General features: G+C 42.8%; 1 protein-coding gene and 1 pseudogene across 1 annotated transcript in view; one reads left to right on the top strand and one right to left on the bottom strand.

Moving 5' to 3' along the window:
• The window catches only part of SMAD9 (SMAD family member 9), a 98,321-nt gene that overhangs the window by 53,634 nt on the left and 18,397 nt on the right, over window positions 1-26,290 (bottom strand). The window contains exon 2 of the mRNA XM_036297795.1: window positions 14,933-15,545. Coding sequence (XP_036153688.1) covers window positions 14,933-15,344 — 412 coding nt within the window. The 5' untranslated portion in view covers window positions 15,345-15,545. The remainder of the gene's footprint in view (window positions 1-14,932; window positions 15,546-26,290) is intronic.
• Window positions 20,483-25,639, top strand: LOC118650528 (annotated as a pseudogene).

Below are 26,290 nucleotides of genomic sequence, written 5' to 3'. Positions count from 1 at the left end.
AAACAAATCTAAGCCTAGTTATACCATATTGAATTTCAAACATCTAGACAAGTGGAATATTCTAAACGTTCCCAGAAGATCACCTCAAAGTCACCTACAATGAAGCTCAAACTGACTTATGACTTCCCATCACCAATGCTAGATGCTAGAAGGCAATGGACCAGGCTTTTCTAAGGGAAAATAATTATTTTTTTTCTTTTTGCTATCCAAACTTAGATTTTAATGCAAAATGTATTAGCAACAGACACAACTTCAGAGCATCTCCATCACAAAACAACATAATAATTGGGTTCCCCCAGATTACCCCCTCAGATAGGGGAAATTGTCAGCTTAACCTTTACATTCCTATCAGCCTAGGAACTTATGAGGAGAATATTTATTTATAATAACAGTGGGCTGAAGAGAGCAAAACACATTGTCTTCTCCATTATGATGAAACTGGCCATTACTAACGGTTTTCCTCCAAGGTACAAGCCAGCTTTTCTATTTGGAATTGCTATCAACATCAGCAATAATTCTTTGGAATAGCTCATTCGTTTAGGGAGTTACAATGCCACACTGAGTATGTGGCTGGTTTGAAGGAGGATGGATAGTGAGGTGCTCTGTGAATTTCAAATATAAGTCATCAGGCTTCTGGCAGCTTCTGTTGTTTAATTCCATGTTATAAAGGTGGCATGATGGACTATGATTGGTTAAAATCCTCTGTTTACTGTCTGGCTTTAGAGTGGTATCTTTTTTCTTTTTTTGTTTTTACTAGAGTCAACTTGGTAATCTATACAGGAAACATGCCCATATACTGGGAAGACTTGCTTCATGTTGTGATTATCAGCATCAGTTTTGCAAAAGCACCCAACAAAAGGCTCCATGCATATAATATCAGAGACTAGAAATTATAACTAAAAAACAAAACCAAAAATCTGGTAATTTATCAACCTACTAGAGGCCCGGTGCATGAAATTCATACATGGCAGGGAGGGGGTCCTGCACCCTCTCCAATCCGGGACCCCTCAGGGGATGTCCGACTGCCAGTTTAGGCCCAACCAGTATGGGCTTAAACTGGCAGTCGGACATCCCTCTCACAATCTGGGAACACTGACTCCTAACTGCTCACCTGCCTGCCTGCCTGATCGCCCCTAACTGCCCCCCCTGCTGGCCAGGTCACCCCCAAATGCCCCCCTGCTGGCCTAGTAGCCCCCAACTGCCCCCCCCTCGCTGGCCTGGTTGCCCCCCACTGACCTCCCCCCCCCCCCCCGCCAGCCTGGTTGCCCCACGCAGCCTTTCGGTCGTCTGTTCGGTTGCAATGGTCGATTAGGTTTTATATATATAGATGTGCATCCGACTTTTGATTACACACACACACACACACACACACACACACACACACACTGACATAACTTTCAATAAAAATAAAAGGGATGAGATCCAGTTAGAGGTCTTCCTTGAGAGAAAACACAACAAATGCATGTTCTGGATAAAGCCTCAGCAAGATTAGGTGGAAACTCAAGCATCTTGGCTTCTCCTGAGTTCTGGAGAAGCCTATCCAGGCAAACCAAGCCACTGAGGCTGGTTGGGGGCTCACAGCTCTTATCAAGCATGAGATCAGATCTGGCCAAAGGTACAAAGAAAGTAGTTTCCTAACCCACCAGCCTTACTTCAGGCAACAAGACACCAAAAGTATCCCTATTCTACTGATGCTTGGTTTGTGGGCCTTTCCAGATAAAACCGGCAGCCACTTTTAGGTAAGGAATCACTATTTAGAAGCTTTGGGAGAAGTGTGAGGGTTCTTTGTGGTCTCACTAAGACTTAGTTTTAGGAAGACTTGTGAAAATAATTCTGATCTTCAAATCCCACAATGGAAACCAATAGAATTGCCAAAAAAATAACATAACTATAAACTAAAATATAAATATTGAGAATCGAGAAGAGGGAGAAAGAAGGCAATGTAAATTAACTAAATCCTCATCTTTTATATTAGAATCAATGAAATTATCTTAAGGTGATAAATTTTGGAAACCAATGTATAAGCACAGTATATAGAGTTACCTCCATAATTTTTAGTAATAATACAGGGAAGTAGAATAAGAACTAACCAAGAATGATTAAAAGAGGTTGCTCCTGAAGATGGATGGGGTATCTCTTGTTTTTAATCACACTATCAATTTCTTACCACCTGCAAGTATTGATACAAACTTTCATGAAAAGCAAATATTTTCAAGTAAACAGACAACAATAATATCAATTACAAAATCTACCATTTACTTACCATAATACATTTATCTCTTTCTTAACAAGTAATAATTCTCACTTCTACATGCAGAATACAAACTAAAACAGGTGAATTGAAAGTTGGAAACTAAACCACAACAGGTAAGAGTAGCAGAGAAACAAATGATTCCTTCCCCCTTTAAAAGTCACATTTGTATATACTACCTATGACCTCCTATATAATAAAAGCCTAATATGCAAATTGTTTGACCAGGGGTTCAACTGCTTGCTATGATGTGCGCTGACCACCAGGGTGCAGCGAGGAACACGGTGGGCGTTGGTGACACAGTGCTGGCAGCAGGTGGCAGTGGAGGCGCTGCCAGCCCTGATGGGCCCTGATGAGAGCAAAACTGCGGCGAGATGGTAGAGCAAGTGAGCAGGCGGCACCAGGCCAAGGTGGGTGTTAGTGGGGACCAGGCCAAAGCAGGTGTGAGTGGGGGCCTGATCGCCTCACCAATCGCCCTGCAGATGGTGACCAGCAGGTGGCAGGGCTGCCACCCAGCTTCCAGGCACTGAGGGAGCCGGGAAGGCCTGGCCCCAATCAATCATCTCGCAGGCGGGATGGTGGAGCAGGTAAGGAGGCAGCACCAGGCGATGGCAGGGTGCCAGGCAGGGCTGCAGGGCTGCAAGGCTGGGAGCACAAGCTGGGGTCCAATCCCTGCAGGTTACCCCAAGGGACCCCACCTGTGCATGAATTTGTGCACCAGGCCTTAAACACTCAACATCACCATGAAAAAGTGACCTGCACAATAAGCCTCTGAATTTTCTTTTATGTATTATATGAATATACAGGAATAAAAAGATGACTTGCCTCATGAATAGTCTGAAAATGCGGGGCTGCAAAGTAATAAATGACATATGGCTTCTTTTCAATGATGCTTCTTCATCACAATGTTAACAAAGTTCAAATAAACACTCATTTTTCTTTTTTATGAAGAGGAATTTGAATAATTTCTGTGACTTCAGTTTTCATGTGAGATATCTACAGTGTATTCTTACCATCTACATTAATAAAAGAGAAACATGGTAATTGGCGTACGACTGCTACCCTTTTCATTGGCTAATCAGTGAGATATGCAAATTAACTGTCAGCCAAGATGGCGGCCGGCAGCCAGGCAGCTTGAAACTAACATGAGGCTTGGTTGCCTCAGTGACGGAGGAAACCAACGTTCCCCGCCTGCGGCTGCAGGCCTCTGAGCCTGCAGTTTGAAACATTTTAACAAATACAGCCGGACTTCAGCCAGCAGATTCGCAACATTGTATGCAAAGGCCAGAAACCTACTTTCAGGAGTGGAGGCCTAAGAGCTGGAGCCAAGCCTCAAGCTAACGCTGGCCCAGAAAAAAAAAAAAAAAAAAGGAAAAAAGGAGCGTTTTGGAGTTCAGTCACCCCCAGCCTGAAAACAGCCCTCAGCCCCTCACCCAGACTGGCCAGGCATCCCAGTGGGGACCCCCACCCTGAAGGGTGTGTGACCAGCTGCAAACAGCCATCATCCCCTCATCCAGGCTAGCCAGGCACCCCAGTGGGGACCCCCACCCTGATCCAGGACACCCTTCAGGGCAAACGAGCTGGCACCCACCCGTGCACCAGACCTCTACCCTGTATAGTAAAAGGGTAATGTGCCTCCCAGCACCGGGATCAGTGGAGCCGCGAGGCCTCCCGGCACCGGGATCAGCATGACAGGGGGCAGTGCCCAAACACCCTGATCGGCCCTGCTTTGTGTGTGACAGGGTGCGGGGCCACAACCCCCCCCCCCCCCCGCCGCCCCGGGCCCTGCTCTGTGTGTGACGGGGTAGAGCCATAACCTCCCCATCGGCCCTGCCCTGAGTGTGAGAGTGGCGGCGCCCCAACCCCCTGATCAGCCCTGCTCTGTGGGTGATAGAGGGTGGCGCCCCAACCCCCCCACCCCTCCACGGGCCCTGCTCTGTGTGTGACGGGGTAGAGCCATAACCTCCCCATCAGCCCTGCCCTGAGTGTGACAGTGGTGGCGCCCCAATCCCCTGATTGGCCCTGCTCTGTGGGTGATAGAGGGCGGCACCCCAACCCACTGATCCGCCCTGCTGTGTGTGACAGGGGACGGTGCCCCAACTCCCCTATCGGACCTACTCTGTGAGTGACAGGGGAGAGCTCCTCAACCCCCTGATGGGACCTGCTCCATGCGTGACAGGAGGGAGCTCCCCCACCCCCTGATGGGCCCTGCTCTGTGCGTGACAGGGGGTGCCACCACAACCTCCCCATCGACCCTGCCTTGAGTGTGACAGGGGGTGGTGCCCCAACCCCCCAATCGGCCCTGCTCTGAGCCCGACCAGGGGCTGCACCTAGGGATTGGGCCTGCCCTCTGCCACCCGGGAGCAGGCCTAAGCCAGCAGGTCGTTATCTACCGAGGGGTCCCAGACTGCTAGAGGGCACAGGCTGGACTGAGGGACCCCCCCCCCCTTCTCCCCGAGTGCACAAATTTTTGTGCACCGGGCCTCTAGTTAATAAATAAAATGCCTCATAGACTCCTAATGGAGATACTTCTATTCTTCATGGCATGCAGATTGAGGCATAAAAAGAAAAGAAAGAATATGTTTTTCTTTATTGAGACAAATATCTTGATAATATACTTTTACTATCTGGGTAAAACCAGAAGCAGTGAATATTGGTATAGAAAACTGATAGTATCATCCTGGTTATTTGGCCAGAGGGGCTCAGTTACCTTAGATTTGCACTGATCATATTTTTAAATACTTTTATTAAAAACTTAGCTGTCTTAGTCCATTTTTAATAAAAGTATTTACTACTTTGCAGTCCATAACAGAAATACTGCAGACTGGGTGTTTATAAACAACAGAAATTTATTTCTCACAGTTCTGGGAGCTCGGAAGTCTGAGATCAGGGTGCAGCATGGTTGGTTCCTGGTGAGAGCCCTCTTCCTGGTTGCAGAGGGCCATCTTCTCACTGTCCACACATGGTAGAAGGGGCCAGGGACCTCTCTCAAGCCTCTTTATAAGGACACTAATCCTATTCATCAGGTTCTGCCCTCATTACCTAATCACCTCCCAGAGGTTCCTCCTGTTAAAACCATCACCTTATGCATTAGGCATTGGGCTTTCAACATAAGTATTTTGAGGGAACACAAACATTCAATCCATATCAATAGCTATTCCTAAACAGCAAATTTTATTTCCACATCTCAACTGCTACTTGCAAATATGACATAGTGAATTTTCAGACATTTGTTTCAATTTTATGCCACCCTTTAAATACCACACTATCTTAATATGTGTTACATAAAGGAAAATAGTGGAAGGAATTACTGCATATATGGGGGTGAACTACGGAGCTGAAAACAGCTTTTGTATCTTTTTCGGAAATCATGTGGTTTTGAAACAGGATGAGTATTTTATGTAAAGGAGAAATTACAGGATAGATTCCAAGATGGCTGAAGAGTAGCTGGAAGCTGTGCCCACTTGCTCCCAGCCCCAAATCAGATTTATAGCTAAATTACAGAGCAACCAACCTGAAAAACCAATTGAAATATTATAACCAAGGCTTTACAGAAGAAGCCACATAGAGACAGATAAGAAGGGCGGAGAAGTGGAAAGGGAATAAAATATAGTAAAATCAGAGGCATGGAAATGGAATAGACTGACCATTTTCAGAGGGAAGGCGGTGGGGGAGCGGGAAGGGATTAAACAAAGATTTTATATGCATACTAGAGGCTCAGTGCACGAATTCATGCATGGTTGGGGTCCAGCCAGCCACTCTGATCAAGGCGATAGGGCTGGCTGGGCGGGGGAGGGGAGGAGCGACTCGGGAAGTTGGCCAGCCGGCCCTGCCCCCTGGTCGAACTCCTGGTCAAACTCCTCGTCCAGGGGACAATTTGCATATTAGCCTTTTTTTATATAGGATATACATTACCTATAGACAGACAATAGGGTGTAGAAGGTCTGGGGTGGGGCAGGGTGGGTGTAGGGGGGCAATGGAGAGAAAAAAGAGGGACATTTGTAATACTCTCAACAATAAAGGTTTTTTAAGTATAAAAAAGAAGCAGTCGGAAATAAAGAATACATCTGATATCAAGAATACACTAGAAGGAATAAAATAAAAAATAGGTTGGCCATGGCCTGTGTTGCTCAGTGATTAGGGAATTGGACTGCAGCACCAAAGGGTTGAGGGAGTGATTCCCAGTTAAGGGCACTAACTGGGTTGTGTGTTTGCTTCCCATTTCCAGTCAGGGAGAGTGCAGGAGGCAACCAATCAATGTGTCTCTCTCACATCGATGTTTCTCTCTCGCTCTCTCTCCTTCCCTTCCTCCCTTCCACTCCTTCTAAAAAGCAATGGAAAACGTATCCTCAGGTGAGGATTAACAACAACAACAATAAAAGAGTAGGTTGGATGAAGCACAGAATTGAATCAGTGATTTGGAAGATAATGTAGAAAAAAAAACAAGCAATCAGAGCATCTAAAAGAAAATGAATTTAAAAGAATGTGCATTGAGAGAACCAAGATGGCGGCGTAAGGTACAGACCTGTGTGTGCTGTCTCCCACAACAACATCGAGACTACCAACTATAAAAGAAACAGCTATCATTCAGAACCATGGGAAAGCTGGCCCAGTGGAAGCTCTACAACTGGAAGGAAAGAAAGAAGAGCTTTGAGACTGAGTAGGTTGTGCAGAGGCTCCAAGAACGGAGGTACAGAATCTCGCACCAGGCTGGCTGCAACTGGATGTGCAGTTTTTTTCAACCAGAAGGGGAGACAGACTATCAAATCCACTGAGCTTGGTTGGGGCGGGATACTAAGCTCCCAGACCCCTATGGGGAGAAGTGGGACGGCCTTGCAACGACCTGTACAGCGAGAGTGGCTGTCTCACAGAACTGCTCGCTGGCACTCAGGGGCGCAAGTCGCTGAGTTGCGGAGAGGCGAGTAGAAGCAGAGACGCCATTGCCCTTGGCCCTACCCTGGTGATTCCCGGGGACCCCGCCCTACTCAAATTACATCCTCAACCAAGCTGTGCTAGTGACACAAAGAGAACCACCGATGCTTTTGCAGCCCAGCCCAGCAGAATGCAGATTTCAACTCCTCGCATACATAAGGGACACAATAAAGAAGCAGAATCAGGTTCGGAGGAAGCCGGAGCTGGACACGGCTGGGCTGGCGACGTGGAACCGCTGTACCAGCAAACGCACAGGCAGGCCGACCAGATCCAGTATCACATGGGACGCTGAGTGACAGCAGACAGGCAGTCTGTGCACTTGGTAGAAAACGAAATCCAAACTAGAAATGGCCCCGGTGAGGTTGAATCGGCCCGGTGAGATTGAAACGGCCCTGGTGAGGCTGGGGTGGCCCTTGTGAGGCAGGGACGGCACCTGTGAGGCTAAGATGGCCCCTGTGAGACTGAGACGGCCCCTGGGAAGCTGAGAAAAATACCACATGAACTCACTCATTTATGGATAATAAGAGACATTATAGACTGATGAACAAAAATGGATAAAGAGGCAGAGCAGCATTGAGCAGAATGTCAAACTACAGTGGGAACCCTGGGGAGGGTTGGGGAGAGTAGGAGATCAACCGAAAGACTTATATGCATGCATATGAGAATAACTAATGGACACAAGACCCTGGGGGGTAGGGGAAGCCGGGGGAATGTCAAGGGGGAAGAAAAAGGAGACATTTGTAATACTCTTTGTAATACTTTAAGAAATAATAAAAAAAGAAAGACAGAGTCCTTGCCCTCAAAATAAATAAATAAATAAATAAATAAATAAATAAATAAATAAATAAAAGAATGTGCATTTTATTTTAGCTGCTCTGATTGCTTGTTTTTTTAAGGGAACTTTGGGACAATGTGAACCATAACAACATCTGAATCATAGTAGTATCAAAAAGTGAGCAAGGAAGGAATAGAGAAACCAGTTGAAGAAATAATGTCAGAAAACTGCTGAAGGAAAAACAAGATGAACCCAAAGAGGCCCACACCAAGACACATCATAATTAAAATGGCAAAGGTTACAAAGAGAGAATCTTAAAAGCAGCAAGAGAGGCACAGTTAGTTACTTACAAGGGAGTCCAAAAGGCTGTCAGCTGATTTCTCAACAGAAATAGTTCAGCCAGAAAGAACTGGATGAAGCCATGAAAAACAAGGACGTGAAACCAAGACCACTTTATTCAGCAATCCTATCATTTAAAATTGAAGGAAAATTGGGAAGGAAAATGGCGGAGGTATAAACGGACGTGTCCTTTGCCTTGTCCTGGAGCAGATAAGGGTGAGCAGCTGAAACGGGTAACATACAGCCGAATAGGCAGAGGATATTCAGCTGCGAGACAGTCTGCAGTCAGAAAAGACAGAGAACTCCCAGAAAAAAAAAAGGACGGTTGGAGACTGCGGCTGAAACCTCACCCGGTGTGCTACACTCTATTTCCATCGTTCCTTTAGCATTATTTCTCTCTATCTCACCTTTACCCTTAAGCCAAAATTCTCTTCCTCACTTTTCCCCTTTTGTTGTCCTGTTTCTCTTACCCTATTCCTGCTTTAGATTTTCCCTATTCCTTCTTTTTACCCACTGTCTAAATTTCACCCTACTTATATATCTAATTTCCAATCCCTTGCTCTAAATCCATATACACCTCTCTCTTATCTTTCTTCACTATCCAATTTTTTTCTCTCTCTCTCACTGTCGTTTTGCTAGTGTTTACTTGATTTTGAGTATATTGGGTTTTTTTTTTATGCTTGTTTGGGAGATTGTTTTGTTTTTCATTTTCATTTTTCTGGCTTGCTTATTTTTTCTTTCTCTGGTTATTTTTGTGCTTCTGTTTACCCTTGCCTCGCTTGATATTAGTGGTTGTTTGTAGTTTGCATTAATCTCCAGGGATCTGCTGCTGGAATTCATTAGGATTAGTTGCGGTTCCATTAGAGTTTTCTCCCCATACAAATAGCCTCTTCCCCACCTCTATTTCATTCTCTCTCTTACTTTTTTTTCCCATCTCTCCCTTTTCCCAATCTCATTTCGGCACTACATTTTGTTTTTTCTTTTTCTCTTTTCTCTTCTTTATCCCCTAATTCTCTTTGCTCAGGTGGTCACGTTTATTTGGGGTTATTAATATCGTGAATACATTTATGTTCAGTGCCTTGTACGTTGTGCCCTGTTGTGTTGTATTTTGTGCCTTTAAATCAATGCAGCAGAGAGAGAACTACATAACCAAACACCTGGAGAAGAGAGAACATGATGAAACAAAGAACCAACCCACATATGAAAGAAAAACAGGCATCATCAGAAAAGGAACTAAACGAAATGGAGGCAATGGACGCAAGCAACCTGTCAGAGAAAGAATTCAGAGAAATGGCCATAAGGTGGATGAAAAAAATGGAAGACAAATTCAACAATATATGTAGGAACCAAGAGGAAATGAAGAGAAACCAAGAAGAAATGAAAAATGACATCACTGCTATAAAGAACTCAATAGAAAGCATCAACAGTAGACTAGAAGAAGCAGAGGAATGCATCAGCGAGCTAGAAGACAAGGTAGGAAAAAATACCCAAACAGAACAGCTTCTAGAAAAAAAAATTAAAAAGCAGGAGGAGAGCCTAAGAGAACTCTGGACAACACTAAATGAAACAACATCCTAATAATAGGGGTTCCAGAAGGAGAGGAAACTGAGCAAGGAATAGAAAACCTGTTTGAAAAAAATAGTAACAGAAAATTTCCCTGATATAGGGAGGAAAAAACTCACACAAATCCAAGAAGCTCACAGAGTCCCAAATAAAATGAACCCGAAAAGACTGACGCCAAGGCACATAATAATTAAAGTGGCAAACACCAATGACAAAGCAAGAATCTTAAAAGCAGCCAGAGAGAGACAGAAAGTTACCTACAAAGATTCCCCCATCAGAGTAGCGACCGATTTCTCAACAGAAACACATCAGGCAAGAAGGGAATGGAATGAAATATACAAAGTCATGCAAAGGAAGGGTCTGAATCCAAGAATACAGGACCCAGCGAGGCTATCAATCAAAACTGGGGGTCAAATCAGGAGATTCACAGACAAAAATGGTCTACGGGAGTTTATTACAACCAAACCAGCAATGCAAGAAATGCTAAAGGGTCTGCTGTAAATGGAAAAAATAGGAAACAAAGAAGGAGCGCAGCAGTAAAGAACAAAAATGGAGACTAACAAGTTTCTATCAATAATAACTTTAAATATAAATGGATTAAATGCCTCAGTCAAAAGGCATAGGGTAACTGAGTGGATAAGAAAACATGACCCATATATCTGCTGTCTACAGGAAATCCACCTCAGAAAAAAAGACGCACACAGACTGATGGTGAAGGGATGGAAAAAGGTTTTTCAGGCCAATGGAAGTGTAAAAAAAGCCAGGGTAGCAATACTTATATCTGACAAATTAGATCTCAAAGTGAAGGACATAAAAAGAGATAAAGAAGGCCACTTCGTAATACTAAAGGGAGCAGTCCAACAAGAAGAAATAACTCTGGTAAATATATATGCACCCAATATAGGAGCACCCAAATACGTAAGAAATCTTCTGGAGGAGATCAAGGGAGAGATTGACAGCAATACAATCATAGTAGGGGACCTTAACACCCCATTATCACCACGAGACAAATCCTCTAAACAAAAACTCAGCAAAGAAACATCAATCCTAAATGACTCACTAAATCAGATGGAATTAATTGACATCTTCAGAACATTTCACCCCAAAGCCACAGAATATACGTTCTCCTCAAGTGCAAATTTGTCATCTTCAAAGATAGACCATATATTGGGTCACAGACAAAGTCTCTTCAAATTCAAGAAAATTGAAATCATATCAAGCATCTTCTCAGACCACAAAGGCATAAAACTGGAAATCAACTACAACAAAAACAATCCAGAAAAATCAAACACATGGAGACTAAATAGTATGCTATTAAACATTAAACAATGACTGGGTTACCAGTGAGATCAAAGAAGAAATAAAAAACATCATTGCAACGAATGACAATGAAAACACAACAATCCAAAACCTATGGGACACAGCAAAAGCAGTCTTGAGAGGGAAGTTCATAGCTCTACTGCAAGAAACAAGAAACAATGAGAATAAATGACCTAACTCTACAACTCGAAGAGTTAGAAAGAGAGCAACAAAAAAAGCCCACAGTAAGCAGAAGGAAGGAAATAACAAAGATCAGAGCGGAGATAAACGACATAGAGACCAAAAAAACAATACATAAGATCAACAAAACCAAGAGCTGGTTCTTTGAAAGGATAAACAAGATTGATACACCTCTAGCCAGGCTCACCAGGAAACAAAGAGAGAGGACCCAAATAAACAAAATCAGAAATGAAAGAGGAGAAATAACAACAGACCCCATAGAAATACAAAAGATTGTTAGAAAATACTATGAACAACTTTACTCCAACAAACTAGACAAACTTGAGGAAATGGACGTAGTCCTAGAAAAATACAACATTCCAAAACTCAATCAGGAAGAATCCAAAAATCTCAACAGGCCAATAACTATGGAGGAAATCGAAGCAGTAATCAAAAAGCTTCCAGCAAACAAAAGCCCGGGGCCAGATGGCTTCATAGGGGAGTTTTACCAAACATTCAAGGAAGACCTAAAACCTATCCTCCTCAGACTATGTCAAAAGATCCAAGAGGAAGGAACACTTCCCAGCTCATTTTATGAAGCCAACATCACCCTAATCCCAAAACCAGATAAAGACAATACAATGAAAGAGAATTATAGGCCAATATCCCTCATGAACATAGATGCCAAAATCCTCAACAAAATCCTAGCAAATCGGATCCAGCAGTACATCAAAAAGATCATACACCATAACCAAGTAGGATTTATCCCAGGGATGCAAGGATGGTACAATATCTGCAAATCAATAAATGTGATACATCACATAAACAAATTGAGAGAAAAAAACCACACAGTCATATCAATTGATGCAGAAAAAGCATTTGGCAAAATCCAACACCCTTTCTTGATAAAAACTCTCAGCAAGATAGGAATTGAGGGATCATACCTCAACATAATAAAAGCCATATATGACAAACCCACAGCCAACATCATAATCAATGGGCAAAAACTAAAACCATTCTCCCTAAAAACAGGAACAAGACAGGGATGCCCCCTCTCACCACTCCTGTTCAACATAGTACTGGAAGTACTAGCCGTTACGATCAGACAAAAAGAAGAAATAAAAGGCATCCAGATTGGAAAAGAAGATGTAAAACTGTCCTTATTTGCAGATGACATGATACTGTACATAGAGAACCCTAAAGACTCCATCAAAATATTATTAGACTTAATAAATGAATTCGGCAATGTAGCAGGATACAAAATTAATGCTAAGAAATCCATGGCATTTCTTTACACCAATAGTGAACTTACAGAAAGTGAACCTACAGAAGCAATCCATTTACCATTGCACCAAAAAAATTAAAATACCTAGGAATAAACTTAACTAAGGAGGTAAAAGACTTATATGCCAAAAACTACAGGACACTGAAAAAAGAGATAGAGGAAGACATAAACAGATGGAAGAAAATACCGTGTTCATGGATTGGTAGAATCAACATCATCAAAATGTCCATACTACCCAAAGCAATCTATAGATTCAATGCAATCCCCATTAAATTACCAACGGCATATTTCACAAATCTAGAATGAACGCTCCAAAAATTCATCTGGAATAAAAAAAGACCCCGAATAGCTGCAGCAATCCTGAGAAAGAAGAACAAAGTAGGTGGGATCTCAATACCAGATATCAAACTGTATTACAAAGCCACTGTTCTTAAAACAGCTTGGTACTGGCACAAGAACAGGCATATAGATCAATGGAATAGAATAGAGACCCCAGAAATCGACCCAAACCACTATGCCCAATTAATATTCGACAAAGAAGGCAAGAGCATACAATGGAGTCAATACAGTCTCTTCAATAAATGGTGTTGGGAAAATTGGACAGATACATGCAAAAAGATGAAACTAGACCACCAACTCACACCATACACAAAAATAAACTCAAAATGGATAAAAGACTTAAACGTAAGACGGGAAACCATAAAAATACTAGAGGAATCCACAGGCAGCGAAATTGCAAACATATTCCGAAGGAATTTCTTCTCTGATAATGCTCCTAGGGCAATGGAAACTAAAGAGAAAAAAAACAAATGGGACTACATCAAAATAAAAAGCTTTTGCACAGCAAAGGAAACCATCAACAAAACAACAAGAAGACCTACTACATGGGAGGACATATTTGCCAATGATACGACCGATAAGGGTTTAATTTCCAACATTTACAGGGATCTCATGAAACTTAACAAAAGGAACATAAACAATCCGATAAAAAAAATGGGCAACGGACCTAGATAGACACTTTTCAAAAGAGGACATACAGAAGCCTGAAAGACATATGAAAACATGCTCAAAGTCACTAATTATATGAGAGATGCAAATCAAAATGACAATGCGTTATCATCTCACACCTGTCAGAATGGCTATCATCAACAAATCAACAAACAACAAGTGTTGGAGAGGATGTGAAGAAAAAGGAACCCTTCTGCACTGCTGGTGGGAATGCAGACTGGTGCAGCCACTGTGGAGAACAGTATGGAGCTACCTCAAAAAACTAAAAATGGAACTCCCATTTGACTCAGTGATCCCACTACTAGGAATATATCCCAAGAAACCAGAAACGCCTATCAGAAAGGATATATGCACCCCTATGTTCATAGCAGCACAATTCACCATAGCTAAGATTTGGAAACAGCCTAAGTGCCCATCAGCAGATGAGTGGATTAGAAAACTGTGGTACATCTACACAATGGAATACTATGCTGCAGTAAAAAAAACAAAACAAAAAAGAACTCTTGCCTTTTGCAACAGCGTGGATGGAAATGGAGAGCATTATGCTAAGTGAAATAGTCAGAGAAAGATAAATACCATATGATCTCACTCATTTGTGGATTATAGAGAACAACAGAGACTGATGAAAAGGGACAGATCCAAAGACTGAGAAACAGTGATCAGGCTATCAATCCCCAGAAGGAAAGTAGGGGAGGGAGGGGGTAAGGGGAAGAGATCAACCGAAGGACTTGTATACATGTTAATAAGCCAAACCAATGGACATGGACAACAGGGGGATGGGATTGTGAGTTTGCGGGGCAGGGTGGGGGGATGTTGGGGGTTAATGGGGGGAATGAGGACACATTTGTAATACCTTAACTAAAATAAAATAAAATAAAATAAAATTGAAGGAAAATTAAAGAACTTCCCAGACCAAAACAAAACAAAACAAAAAACAACAACAACAAAAAGGCTAAAGGAGCTCATTATCACCAAATCAGTATTGAACAGCATTGCAAATAATGTTAAAGGAACTGCTTTAAGAAGAAGAAGAAATATATAGAGAGGAACATGATGATGATGACTCCAAAACATATAAAACTGCATTTTCAAAATCACAGAGTTGACATATATGCTGAAATGAAAATTCTAGATTTTTGTGACTACAAAACTGTGGATTAGTTCCTCAAAATTGAACCTCCCCCATCTCCTTTTTTGGTGATTGGGGTGGTCCTTGTATTGCTTATGCCCCATAACTCTCCATCAACTGGGACACACCTCTTTAACTTTTAAAATACACCATATCATGAAGAAAACTGACCTGATGTCTCCACACGGTAGTAGTGATAGGGGTTAATGCACACCTCTTTCTGCTTGGAGCCAAATGGGAACTCACAGCATTCCAGGGGCTTCAGCTCATGGTGAGATTGCAGATCAGGCCAACGCCACACTCGGCAATAAATAACGTGAGGCAAACCCTTGCGGTGGGACACCTGCAGCCGCCCGTCCAAGGATCGAGGAATGGTAACACATTTGCTGGGCTGCCCTGGACAGCTGAGAGCCCTCTCCAGCTCATCCATGGCTCCTTTCTTCTTCTTTAGCTTCTTCACTAAAGAGTCTACTGCCTTCTCTGCCCATTTTTCCTCTTCATCTCCTTGCTTCCAGCCTAGCAGTCTCTTCACTGCTGGACTGGTGAAGGAGAAGAGAGAGCTGATGGGGGTGCTGGAGTGCATAAGAGGTTGACTGCAGGTGTCCGGTGAAAACAGGAACTGGACAGACAGCCCTTCAGTGCCTGCAGGGCTTAAGGGAAGCGAGCAGCAAGTAACTCTCTGGGGATGTCATAGATCTTCCTTTTCTTCTGGTAGTCATTGTGACAAATGCAGGTTGGGAAGCATGTTGACATTCTCCTGAGCCCTAGAATGGACTGGCAAACTCTGAAAAATAAGACAAGACTTCAGTTAACTTAATAACAATAATTTTCAGAAAAGGTTAAAGTTCAACGTAAGGGAGAAATTCTCCAAATGTTTTAGACTTGAAAACTCAGTCATCTTAACTCTCTCCTCTCCTTTATTCCCTACTAGAGGCCTGTTGCACGAAATTTGCACATGGGTAGGGTCCCTAGGCCTGGCCAGCAATCAGGGCCGATCAGGGCCTTCCAGCTGCTGGCCAGGGCCTTCCTTCCCTAGATGCTGGCTGCCGGCCGGAGCCTGTGCCAGGTGGCAGCAGCAGGTGCAAGCAGCAGCTCTGGCACCAGCAATGGGTGTGAGTGGGGCCATTGCCGACAGTGGGTGTGAACAGCGGCTTTGGCACTGGCAGTGGGTGTGAGTGGTAGCTCCAGCACCGGCAGCAGGTGTGAGCACCCATCAGGACCTCGACACATGGGAGCAAAGAATTTTCAGTAACCGCTAGAGGCTCACCCTGATGACAGCGACTGGCGCCCCATCTTGGTCTGGCGCCCCTGCTCACCTGCTCCACCATCCTGCCAAGGTTGATGCCCACCATGTTCTGTGCTCTGCCACCTGCTGCCGATGCATGCCATTTCCGCACATGTCCCCTGGTGGTCATAGCAACCAGTTGTTTGGTTGTTCCATTGTTTGGTTGTTCCACCATTCTATTTGCATATTAGGGTATTATATATATAGATATTCAAGTTTTGGTATTTCTGCATTCAAAATTTCTGTGAAAAATTGTTTTTGTGGCAATGTACATTTTATTAACTCTTTTTTTCCATTTAGTATTCTATTTATTTTTTTCTTTATTAAGGTATTACATATGTGTCCTTATCCCTCTATTGCCGCCCCCCCCCGCCTTGCTCATGCCCTCAGCCCCCTAGTGTCTGTGTCCATTGCTTATGCTTATATGCATGCATACAAGTCCTTTGGTTGATCTCCCCTCCTCCCCTGCATCCTTCCCTGCTTTCCCTCTGAGTTTGACGGTCTGATAGATGCTTCTCTGTCTCTGGATCTGTTTTTGCAAATTTTGAAAATTTCTCTTCATTTACACCAATATCTGAGGCATAGCCCACCTCACTACTCACCTATATTACTGAGACAAGCTATAAAGTAGCTTTTCTCTTCTAATTCCAGCCATTTTTTCCCAAATACAATTTTTAATCCTCACCTGAGGATATGTTTATTAATTTTTAGAGAGAGGAAGGGAGAGAGAGGGAAACACACACACACACACACACACACACACACACACACACCAATGTGAGAGAGAGAAAAACATGGAGCGGCTGCCTCCCGTATGTGCCCTGACCAGGGATTGAACCTGACCTGGAATAGAACTCGCAATCTTTTGTTGTACAGGACAATGCTCCAACAACTGAGCCACCCAGCCAGGGCTAAATACAATTTTAATAGGTCATTTGCCTGCTTAAGAAATTACAGTTGCTTTTTGGTTTCCAAAATATAAACTTTTCTGCCTCGGTCTCTAGGGCCTCCAAAATCTTTCCTCAACATACTCATGCTTCTTCCTTTCTCATTTATAAATTGAACAAGTAATCCACCTCTGTTGTGGAATATATAAGTGAAAAAGGAAACAAGTAGGATCACTAATAATCTCACCACTCATATGTTCTTCCAAACTACTTTATAGGACAGTGGTTCTCAAAGTGTGACTCAAGGACCCCTTGAGTCCCAGAGTCCCTTTCATGTGAGTTACAAGGTCCTCTCTTTCTCAACTACATATCTGAGTCATTAGATTTTCTCATGTACTTCAACTCAAACAACATATCACAACAGACTGTATGCAAAAGTGAGTATGAGAATCCAAGTGTTATCCATCAAATCAGCCATTAAAGAGATTTGCAAAGATAGAAAACAATAACATTCTTCTCACTATTTTTTTCAATAAACATCATTTTTGGATAAAAAAATATGTTGATGTTACTATATGATATGATGTGAAAATAAAACTCAAAAGATACTATTTAAAATGGGTATGTTGTTGGTTGCTCAGTGACCATGCCTAAGCACTGGACAGTTAGAACCTGTGAATGATCCCTGAGTACTGCTTCTTGGTCAATGTGGCTAAGAAAAGCCTACATCACCTACCAAGCTGTACACAGCAATTAGTCCAGGAGTCAGGTAGCACTCATCCATTCTGGAAGGTCCCATTCCAGAAACATTCACCATGACAGAATATCATTGTTTCATTATTGTTTTCTTTTTAAATTTTCAACTTTATCAGTTTTGACCCTCTAATCCATGAGCAGCATAAATATACCTTGGTGTCCCTTCTTTAAGAGTTTACTAACTAAATTTAGAACTTGAACACACTTGCCAATGGAATACTTAATTTCCTTAAAAGAATACTGCTTTCTTGATGACTTTTATAACACTTTTTGTCAGCAGTAATTAATACAACAATAAGTGCTATTTAAGTGTATAAACAGATCCATCTAGAAGATAGTTGACTTATTATCAATATTGGCATATGTATATATCATGTCTTATTACTGTACTGATTTCTTAAAGAGAAACCAGGTTTAACATACACACATATAGATGTATATATTTTATTAATTTAAATTGTCCTCACTTAAAAACTAGTCTGTTATACCTATGTGTTACAAATTAGAGGTAATCACAAGCTTATATTGTAAGGTATAAATAACTACCTCATACACGTTCAAAGTTAGTGGCATGCAATTAATTGAATAAACATGGAATGGTATCATGAGTTCATATTCCGGGAAAGAGGCCTTTCTAGCTATGTTCAGAGATAACCTACAAATCTCTGAGAAGACAGTTTCCATTCACCAGTCTCCTAGTAAGTATCTTGTTAATGGTAGATATCTTCTGCCCAGAGTGCCAAAGGATGATGGTAGAGATGCATTTTTATAATAGGGGCTGTATTCAAGAGGGCCATGTGGATTTTCAGGGCCCCTATGGACCTTTGAATTGTCTGCTTATTTAGGGTGATTGTGTATATAGATTTTTCTAGGGAGAAAGGCATATGTATTTTTCTTCAAATTCTTTTTTTTCTGTTACTTTTATTTATTTTAAAATTCTCTATTGTTTAAAGTATTACATATGTCTCCTTTTCCCTCTATTGACCTTTCCCCGGCCACTCCCACCACCGCCGCCCCCCCCCCTCGCACAAGCCCTTACCCCCCTAGTGTCTGTGTCCATTGGTTATGCTTAAATGTATGCATATAAACCCTTTAATCTCTGACCACCCCCCATCCCCTGCCTTCCCTCTGAGGTTTGACGGTCTGTTTGATGCTTCTCTGTCACTGAATCTATTTTTGTTCATCAGTTTATGTTGTTCATTGTATTCCACAAATGAGTGAGATCATGTGATATTTAAATTTCTCCCATGGGCTTATTTCACTTAGCATAATGCTCTCCAGGTCTATCCAAGCTGTTCTGAATGGTAAGAGTTCTTTCTTTTTTACAGCAGGATAGTATTCCATTATGTAGATGTACCACAGTTGTTGTTTTTTTGTTTTTGTTTTGATTCTTCTCTTTTTTTTTTTAATATATTTTATTGATTTTTTACAGAGAGGAAGGGAGAGAGATAGAGAGTTAGAAACATCGATGAGAGAGAAACATCGATCAGCCTGTACCACAGTTTTTTAAACCACTCATCTGCTGATGGGCACTTAGGCTGTTTCCAAATCTTAGCTATTGTAAATTGTGCTGCTATGAACATAGAGGTGCATATATCCTTTCTGATTGGTGTTTCTGATTTCTATTCCTAGAAGTGGGATCACTAGGTCAAATGGGAGTTCCATTTTTAATTTTTTGAGGAAACTCCATACTGTCTTCCACAGTGGCTTCACCAGTCTGCATTCCCACCAGCAGTGCACGAGGGTTCCTTTTTCTTCACATCCTCTCCAGCACTTGTTGTTTGTTGATTTGTTGATGATTGCCCTTTTGACAGGTGTGAGATCGTACCTCATTGTTGTTTTGATTTAACATCTCTCAAATGATTAGTGACTTTGAGCATGTTTTCATATGCCTCTTGGCCTTCTGAATGTCCACTTTCAAAAAGTGTCTATTTAAGTCCTTTGCCCATTTTTTGATTGAATTGTTTATCTTCCTTTTGTTAAGATGTATGACTTCCCTATGAATTTGGGAGATTAGACCTTTATCAAATATAAGATTGGAAAAATATGTTCTCCCATGTAGTGAGCTTTCTTGTTGTTTCGTTGATGGTTCCTTTTGCTGTGCAGAAACTTTTTATTTTGATGTAGTCCCACTTGTTTATTTTCTCCTTGGTTTCAACTGTTCTAGGAGCATTATCAGTAAAAATATTGCTACAACAAATGTCTGATATGTTGCTGCCTGTGGATTCTTCTAAGATTTTTATGGTTTCCCATCTTACATTTAAGTCCTTTATCGATTTTGAGTTTATTTTTGTGTATGGTGTAAGTTGGTGGTCTACGTTCATTTTTTTTTTTTTTTGCTTGTACCTGTACAATTTTCCCAATACCATTTTTTGAAGAGACTGTCTTGACTCCATTGTATGCACTTGCCTCCTTTGTCAAATATTAATTGAGCATAATGGCTTGGGTCAATTTCTTTTTTTATTCCAGATGAATTTTTGGAGAGTTTGTACTAGGTCTGTGAAATATACTCACACTCTCTCCCTCACTACCATCCTGCCAGCTGCCATCTTAACCTCTCGTCAAATTCTTAAAAGAGCCTGTTAGCTCCAAAGTGTTTTTAAAACCTCACTGAATTAGAAGAAATAGGAAAAGGGTAAAGTAAAAGAGAGAAGGGGAACAAGCTGAAGAAACTAAAAGGAGTAGCTGAATATTATAACTGACTAAATTGATTGCTAGAGAACTCTAGGAAGATTGCAGAGTATAAAGCACCAGGAATGTCTCTTCCCACCTAGAAAACACAATACAGCAGTCATGCAGAAAATGAGGAGCAAAAGGTATCAGGTATACATAAAAAAAAAGTAAAATGGCAGAAGTCCCTCTTTATCATTACTTTAAGCATAAATGGATTAAACTCTCCAACCAAAATAGAGATTGGCATAGTAGATTAAAAAACAAGTGATTCAACTACATTTTTCCTACAAGTGACTCACTTTTGATCCAAAGACAGATTGAAAATGAAAGTGTACAAAAAGTTATTCCATGCAAACAGCAACCAAAAGAGAGCAGAAGTTATTATGCTAACGTCAGATAAAATAGACTTTAAATAAGAAAGGTTACAAGAAATAAAGACGACATTATGTAGTAATAAAAGCCTCAACACAGAAAGAAGTTATAATGATTATAAACATTTACACACCTAATGGTAGACTAACAAAATATATGAAGCAAAACTGACAGAACTGAAGGTAGAAAGAGACAATGCTAAAATAAGCATTGGAGTTTCAACACCCCATTGTAAATAATGTACAGAACATTCAGACAGAAGATAAGTAAGGAAACAAATATATCAAGCAACACAATAAACCAATTATTCCTAACAAACATGCACAGAACACTCTACCAAACAACAACACATTCTTCTCCAGTGCACATAGAACATTTTCTGGGGTAAACCATAAGCTACACCACAAAAGTAAGTCTCAACAGACTTAAAATGGCATATTTCATACAAAGTATTATCTCTGACCAAAATAGGATGAAGTTAGAAATCAACAACAGAAATAAAACTGGAAAATTCACAAATTTGAGGAAATTAAACATATAATCAGATCAGAAAAGAAATCACAAGGGAAATTAAAAAATCTTAGAGATGAATGAAAAAAATACAATATACCAAAACTTAAGTGATGTGGCAAAAACAGTGTTAAGGCAGAAATTTGTAGCTATAAAGACAGGTTGCCGAAACTGGTTTGGCTCAGTGGATAGAGCATTGGCCTGCGGACTGGAAGGTCCCGGGTTCGATTCTGGTCAAGGGCATGTACCTGGGTTGTGGGCACATCCCCAGTAGGAGATGTGCAGGAGGCAGCTGGTCGATGTTTCTCTCTCATCGATGTTTCTAACTCTCTATCTCTCTCCCTTCCTCTCTGTAAAAAATCAATAAAATATATTTTTTAAAAAAGACAGGTCATGTTTATATACTAGTACTATGATATTATACAGAATATCACTTTATTCAGCCTCTGTTGCATCACTGCTCTCTTCTTCATCACTATTAGTCCCAGACAAATCAATTTCTTCAACTTTTATTTTATCACTGCTGTCTTCTGAGTCACTGTCTACATATGTGAGATCATCCTCAGGTTTTCAATGGCATTGCTGATTCCACATTTCTTGAAGGACTTCACAATCACTCTCATTTGACACCATACCATGTGTTTAGGACCCAATTGCAGACCTCGGTAATGGTTGTTTTTTTCACTCTTCCTGTCAATGTCAAGTTATCATCTGCTTTTTGCATCCACTCCATTCTTCTCTCATCAGGGCTTTAAATAGCCTGTTGGTTAAAACATCTAGTGGCTGTGGCTGACCTGTAAGTCCACCAGAATAACTGCTAGGTGTGTTTGCAAAATCTGTTTGTCTTTTCTGTTAAATGTGCTCAGAACTGATCACAGACAAGTAGAGCTGGCTTCTTTAAGAGCCCCCAGGTCTTCTGGACCAAACCTTGGCACATCAAACGGCCATAATGTCTTCATTCATTCATCCCTTCTATTGAACTTGCACAATAATGCCAGGTGGTATTATTATCTCTTTAGGATATGTTTTCCTCTTAAAAATAAGCATTGGAGGCAGTTTAGTACCATCTGTACAGCATGAAAGCACAGAAGTATAGTGTGTCTTTTCATGGCCACTTGTTTTGATTGCCTCTTTTGATTCCTTTCACATCAACAGTTCCGTTGGCAGGCACATCAAAATTGAGAGGCATCTATCTCATCCATGTTTGCAATCTGACTTGGTTCAAAATCATATTTTTTCCTAAGTTGTATGACATAGGAATAGCATTTTCTGAGCTAACTTTGTTCATGTTCGCATGGCCAATCCTTCTCTTCTCATGAAATTGAAGCACCATTTCGCCTTTCCTATAGAATCAACAATGTTCATTTCACTTGCAAACATTCTTGCCTGACATTGAATAAGCTTGGGTGACACACATAAGCCACTCTGGTGCTGCTCCACAATCCAAGTCTTAAGCCTCTGCTCCAAGTTTTCCCATTTTGCTGGTTTCCTCTAAAAGCCTTCTTCTTTTTTGGCATCTTAAGGGGTTGTTCTTCCTGTTTTCTCCACTGTCTGATCATATTTAGTGGGAGGAGGTCCAAATTGTCTCTCTGCAGCTCAATTTCCATGCTCTTTTGCATAGCTGATTACATTCAGTTTGAATTTTGAAGAGTAAGACAATCGCTTACCGGTATTTACCTTTTTATTTTTTGACATCTTTATGGGCTCAGAAAGCTCTGGTCCCTGTTGAATCTGTGCACTCTCCACCTTCACCTCCAATTACGGCATCAGCTAACATCAGTAACAATAAAGTTTGTGATTGGAGAAATCCTGTTTGACAAGGTATGGGCAGCTATGCACCCACGGCTCCCTTCTCAGCTGACTTCCATGTATAAGATGCTCCTCGATTTTCAGTCTAACGATTTTAGAAAAAAATTAGTGTCTTATACATGGAAAAATACAGTACTTCTAGTACCAGATCATTATGACCACAACAGTCTGAAAAGACTGGGTGGATTTGGCCTGGGCCATCAGCTACTATACTCATTTCTTCTTCACCTACATTCCTTTCTATGGTGTCCTGGGAGCCATCCTTTTCTTCAACTTCATCAGGTTCCTGGAGAGCCACTGGTTTGTGTGGGTCAAGCAGATGAATCACATCCTCATGAAGAATGACCAAAAGCCCTACCAGGACTGGTTCAGCAACCAACTGGCAGCCACCTATAATGTGGAGTATTCCTTCAACCACTGGTTCAGCGGGCACCTCAACTTCCAAATCAAGCACCACCTCTTTCCCATTATGCCCTGGCACAACTTCCACAAGGTTGCCCCCCTGGTGAAATCTCTGTGCCAAACACGGCATCCAGTACCAGGTGAAGCCGCTGCTGAGGGCCTTGCAGGATATCATCTGGTCCCTGAAGAAGTCTGGAGAGGTATGGCCTCCACAAATGATGCTGCGGCCCTCGGGTATCCATGGTGGAAGGGGGAGCAGGTAGGAATGTTGGCCAAAGGGAGAAGTGGGTTTTTGTTTGGAGGAGTGTCCATGAGACTGGGATATATGTTGGCTCACAAACCCCATTTTTGGTCTTGCTCCTGTTTTCCTCTCCATTTTCCCTTCACTTTGCTCTCAACACCCTCCTTCATGGGGCCCACCCTCAGTCAGTCTCCTGGGAGCAGAGAGAAAAGGGGTTCCAGACCTGCCTCCACTCTCTGCCCCTATACATCTGCTAGACCAGAGGTCCACAGATGTGCCTGAACCCCCTGCAGTTTGGCCTTCAGGCCTCACACTCCCTTCATTCTCCCTCAGCTGTAAAGTACAGGTGAGACATGGGAGACCAACAGGGGCAGAAGCTGCTGGGGAAGGTGGGTCAGTGGAGTGTTGTTCAGCTTTATTGTCTTAAGATGGCGGTGTCTAGAGAACACCTTACAGATAAAGAGGAATTAATCAGGGGAGCTTTATGTTGCAAAAGATAGAAAGAGGAAGGGGAGACCATAATAAGGAAGAGGAGAGAGTGAGGGCAGATACAGGTAGGTTTGTTCATCTGATCACAGGAAGATAAGAATCTGAAAGATTCTATCTTGATGAAATTTGAATTAGACTGGGAGGGAGAGTGGTCAGAGCTTTGAGGAACAAAGAAAATATAGGAAGTAGGGAGAGAGTGGGAAAGCAGGAGTCTTCTGAAATACTGGATAGAAAACAGGAGACAAGGTGGCGGCGGAATAGGCAGATGCGTCCCAGGGCTTGTCATGGAGCAAATGGAGTGAGCAGCTGAAACTAATAACACCCACCCTGAATTGGCAAAGTATACTCAGCTGGTGAGACAGTTTGCAGCTGGGAAGGGCAGAGTTCCCCTGGAAAGGTAAAAACCAGGGATCTGGGCAAGAAAGTTTCCCAGACCTCTGAGCCCTGAGGGTCAGAGGGAGACTGCGCTGCACACAGCCGCGTCTCTTGGGACAGGCACAGCTCCTGACTGTGGAAAAGAGATCCGCGGGACTGTTGGCGCTGGGGGATTTGAGATCTGGTTTCCATAATAACGGAGGACTGAGCCTAAAAGAGGCAGCCTGAAGTGCTGACCAGACCATGCAGTGCCGGTAAGAGAGGAGCTCAGAGACTCAGTCTCCCCCGTTTCTGCAGCCGGTGTTTGTTTGTTTTTACTGAACCCTGTTCATAGGACATTTCGGATACAGACACTCACCCGTGCTGAGGAGCGGGAGAAGGTGCAGACGAGTGGAATCTGGGGAGAGGCTGGGGAGAGAAGGGGGGCCAGGAGAAGTGGCAGCAAATTGAGTGCTGAGTCACCCCTGAGCCCAGGACCTGGGCAGCCATTTTCTCCTAAAGTTATAACCCCATCCCTCCCTCTAGCCCCCAGGCAAGGAATACAGCCACACCCAGATTCCACCCTGAATGAGATGAAGGACTAAAATAATATGATTAGTCCCTGGGAGTTAACAGGGTCTGGCCTATAGAGGGGCTTTCAATCCCAGCAATGACAATAACAACAACAACAAAAAATCACAGACATTCCAGAAAACTGGGAACTTAAGCCACCCAAAGGAATGACATCTCAATTTTTCATTTTTATTTTTTTATTATTATTTTGTTACCTTCTTTTTTTCTTTTTTGCTTTTTTCTTTGTTCTTTTTTTGTTTGTTCCTTTATTTCCTACTTCTTTTCACATTATTTTTTTCAACCACGTGAGCAGCAGGCACGTGAGCAGCGGCGCACTCTTGTGCAGGGAGCATCAGCCCTGTGAGCAGCCTGCCTCGAGCCTAAGAGCAGCAGCCTCATGTGGCCTGGCTTCCAAGGAGCAGCAGCTGTGTGAGCGGCCCACTTCCCCGTCCGAGAAGGAGCAACCATGCGAGCAGTCTGACCTGTCCGAGGAGCAGCAGCCGCACGAGCAGTCTTCCTACGCCTGAGGAGTGGCAGCCCTGCACAGCCTGCCCCCATCCAAGGAGCAGCAGCTGCGCACACCCTGCACTAGTCTGAGGAGCAGCAGCTGCACAAGCATCTTGCCCTTGTCCAAGCAGCAGCAGCCGCACGAGCAGCCTGCCCAATCCAAGGAGCAGGAGTTCTGAGAGTGGCCCGGGACAATTCGAGGAGCAGCAGCAGCCCACCCCAGTCCGAGGAGCAGCAGCCACATGAGCAGACCACCCACGTCCGAGGAGCGGCAGCCCTGAACAGCAGCCCTGCGCAGCACGCACCAGTCCAAGGAGCAGAGCCACAACAGCCTGCACCTATCTGATGAGCAGCAGCCGGGTGAGTGGCACGTCCCCATCTGAGGAGGAACAGCCATGCGCGCAGCTCATGCCCATCCAAAGAACAGCAGCCTCGCAAGCAGCCCACCCCCGTCCGAGGAGCAGCAGACTTGCAATCAACCTGTCCAAGTCCTAGGAGCATTAGCCCCACAAGCAGCCCAACACATCATAGGAACAACAGCAGTGTGCAGCCAGCCCCCATTCAAGGAACAGCAGCCATGTGAGCAGTCCACCCCAGTTCAAGGAGTAGCAGCTGCATGTGTAGACCGCCTCCATCCAAGGAACAGCAGCCTCGTGATCAGTACACCCTCT

The sequence above is a fragment of the Myotis myotis genome, unplaced genomic scaffold (assembly GCF_014108235.1).
Source record: "Myotis myotis isolate mMyoMyo1 unplaced genomic scaffold, mMyoMyo1.p scaffold_m19_p_3, whole genome shotgun sequence".
Classification (NCBI taxonomy): domain Eukaryota; kingdom Metazoa; phylum Chordata; class Mammalia; order Chiroptera; family Vespertilionidae; genus Myotis; species Myotis myotis.
This window is presented reverse-complemented; position numbering and strand designations above follow the sequence as displayed.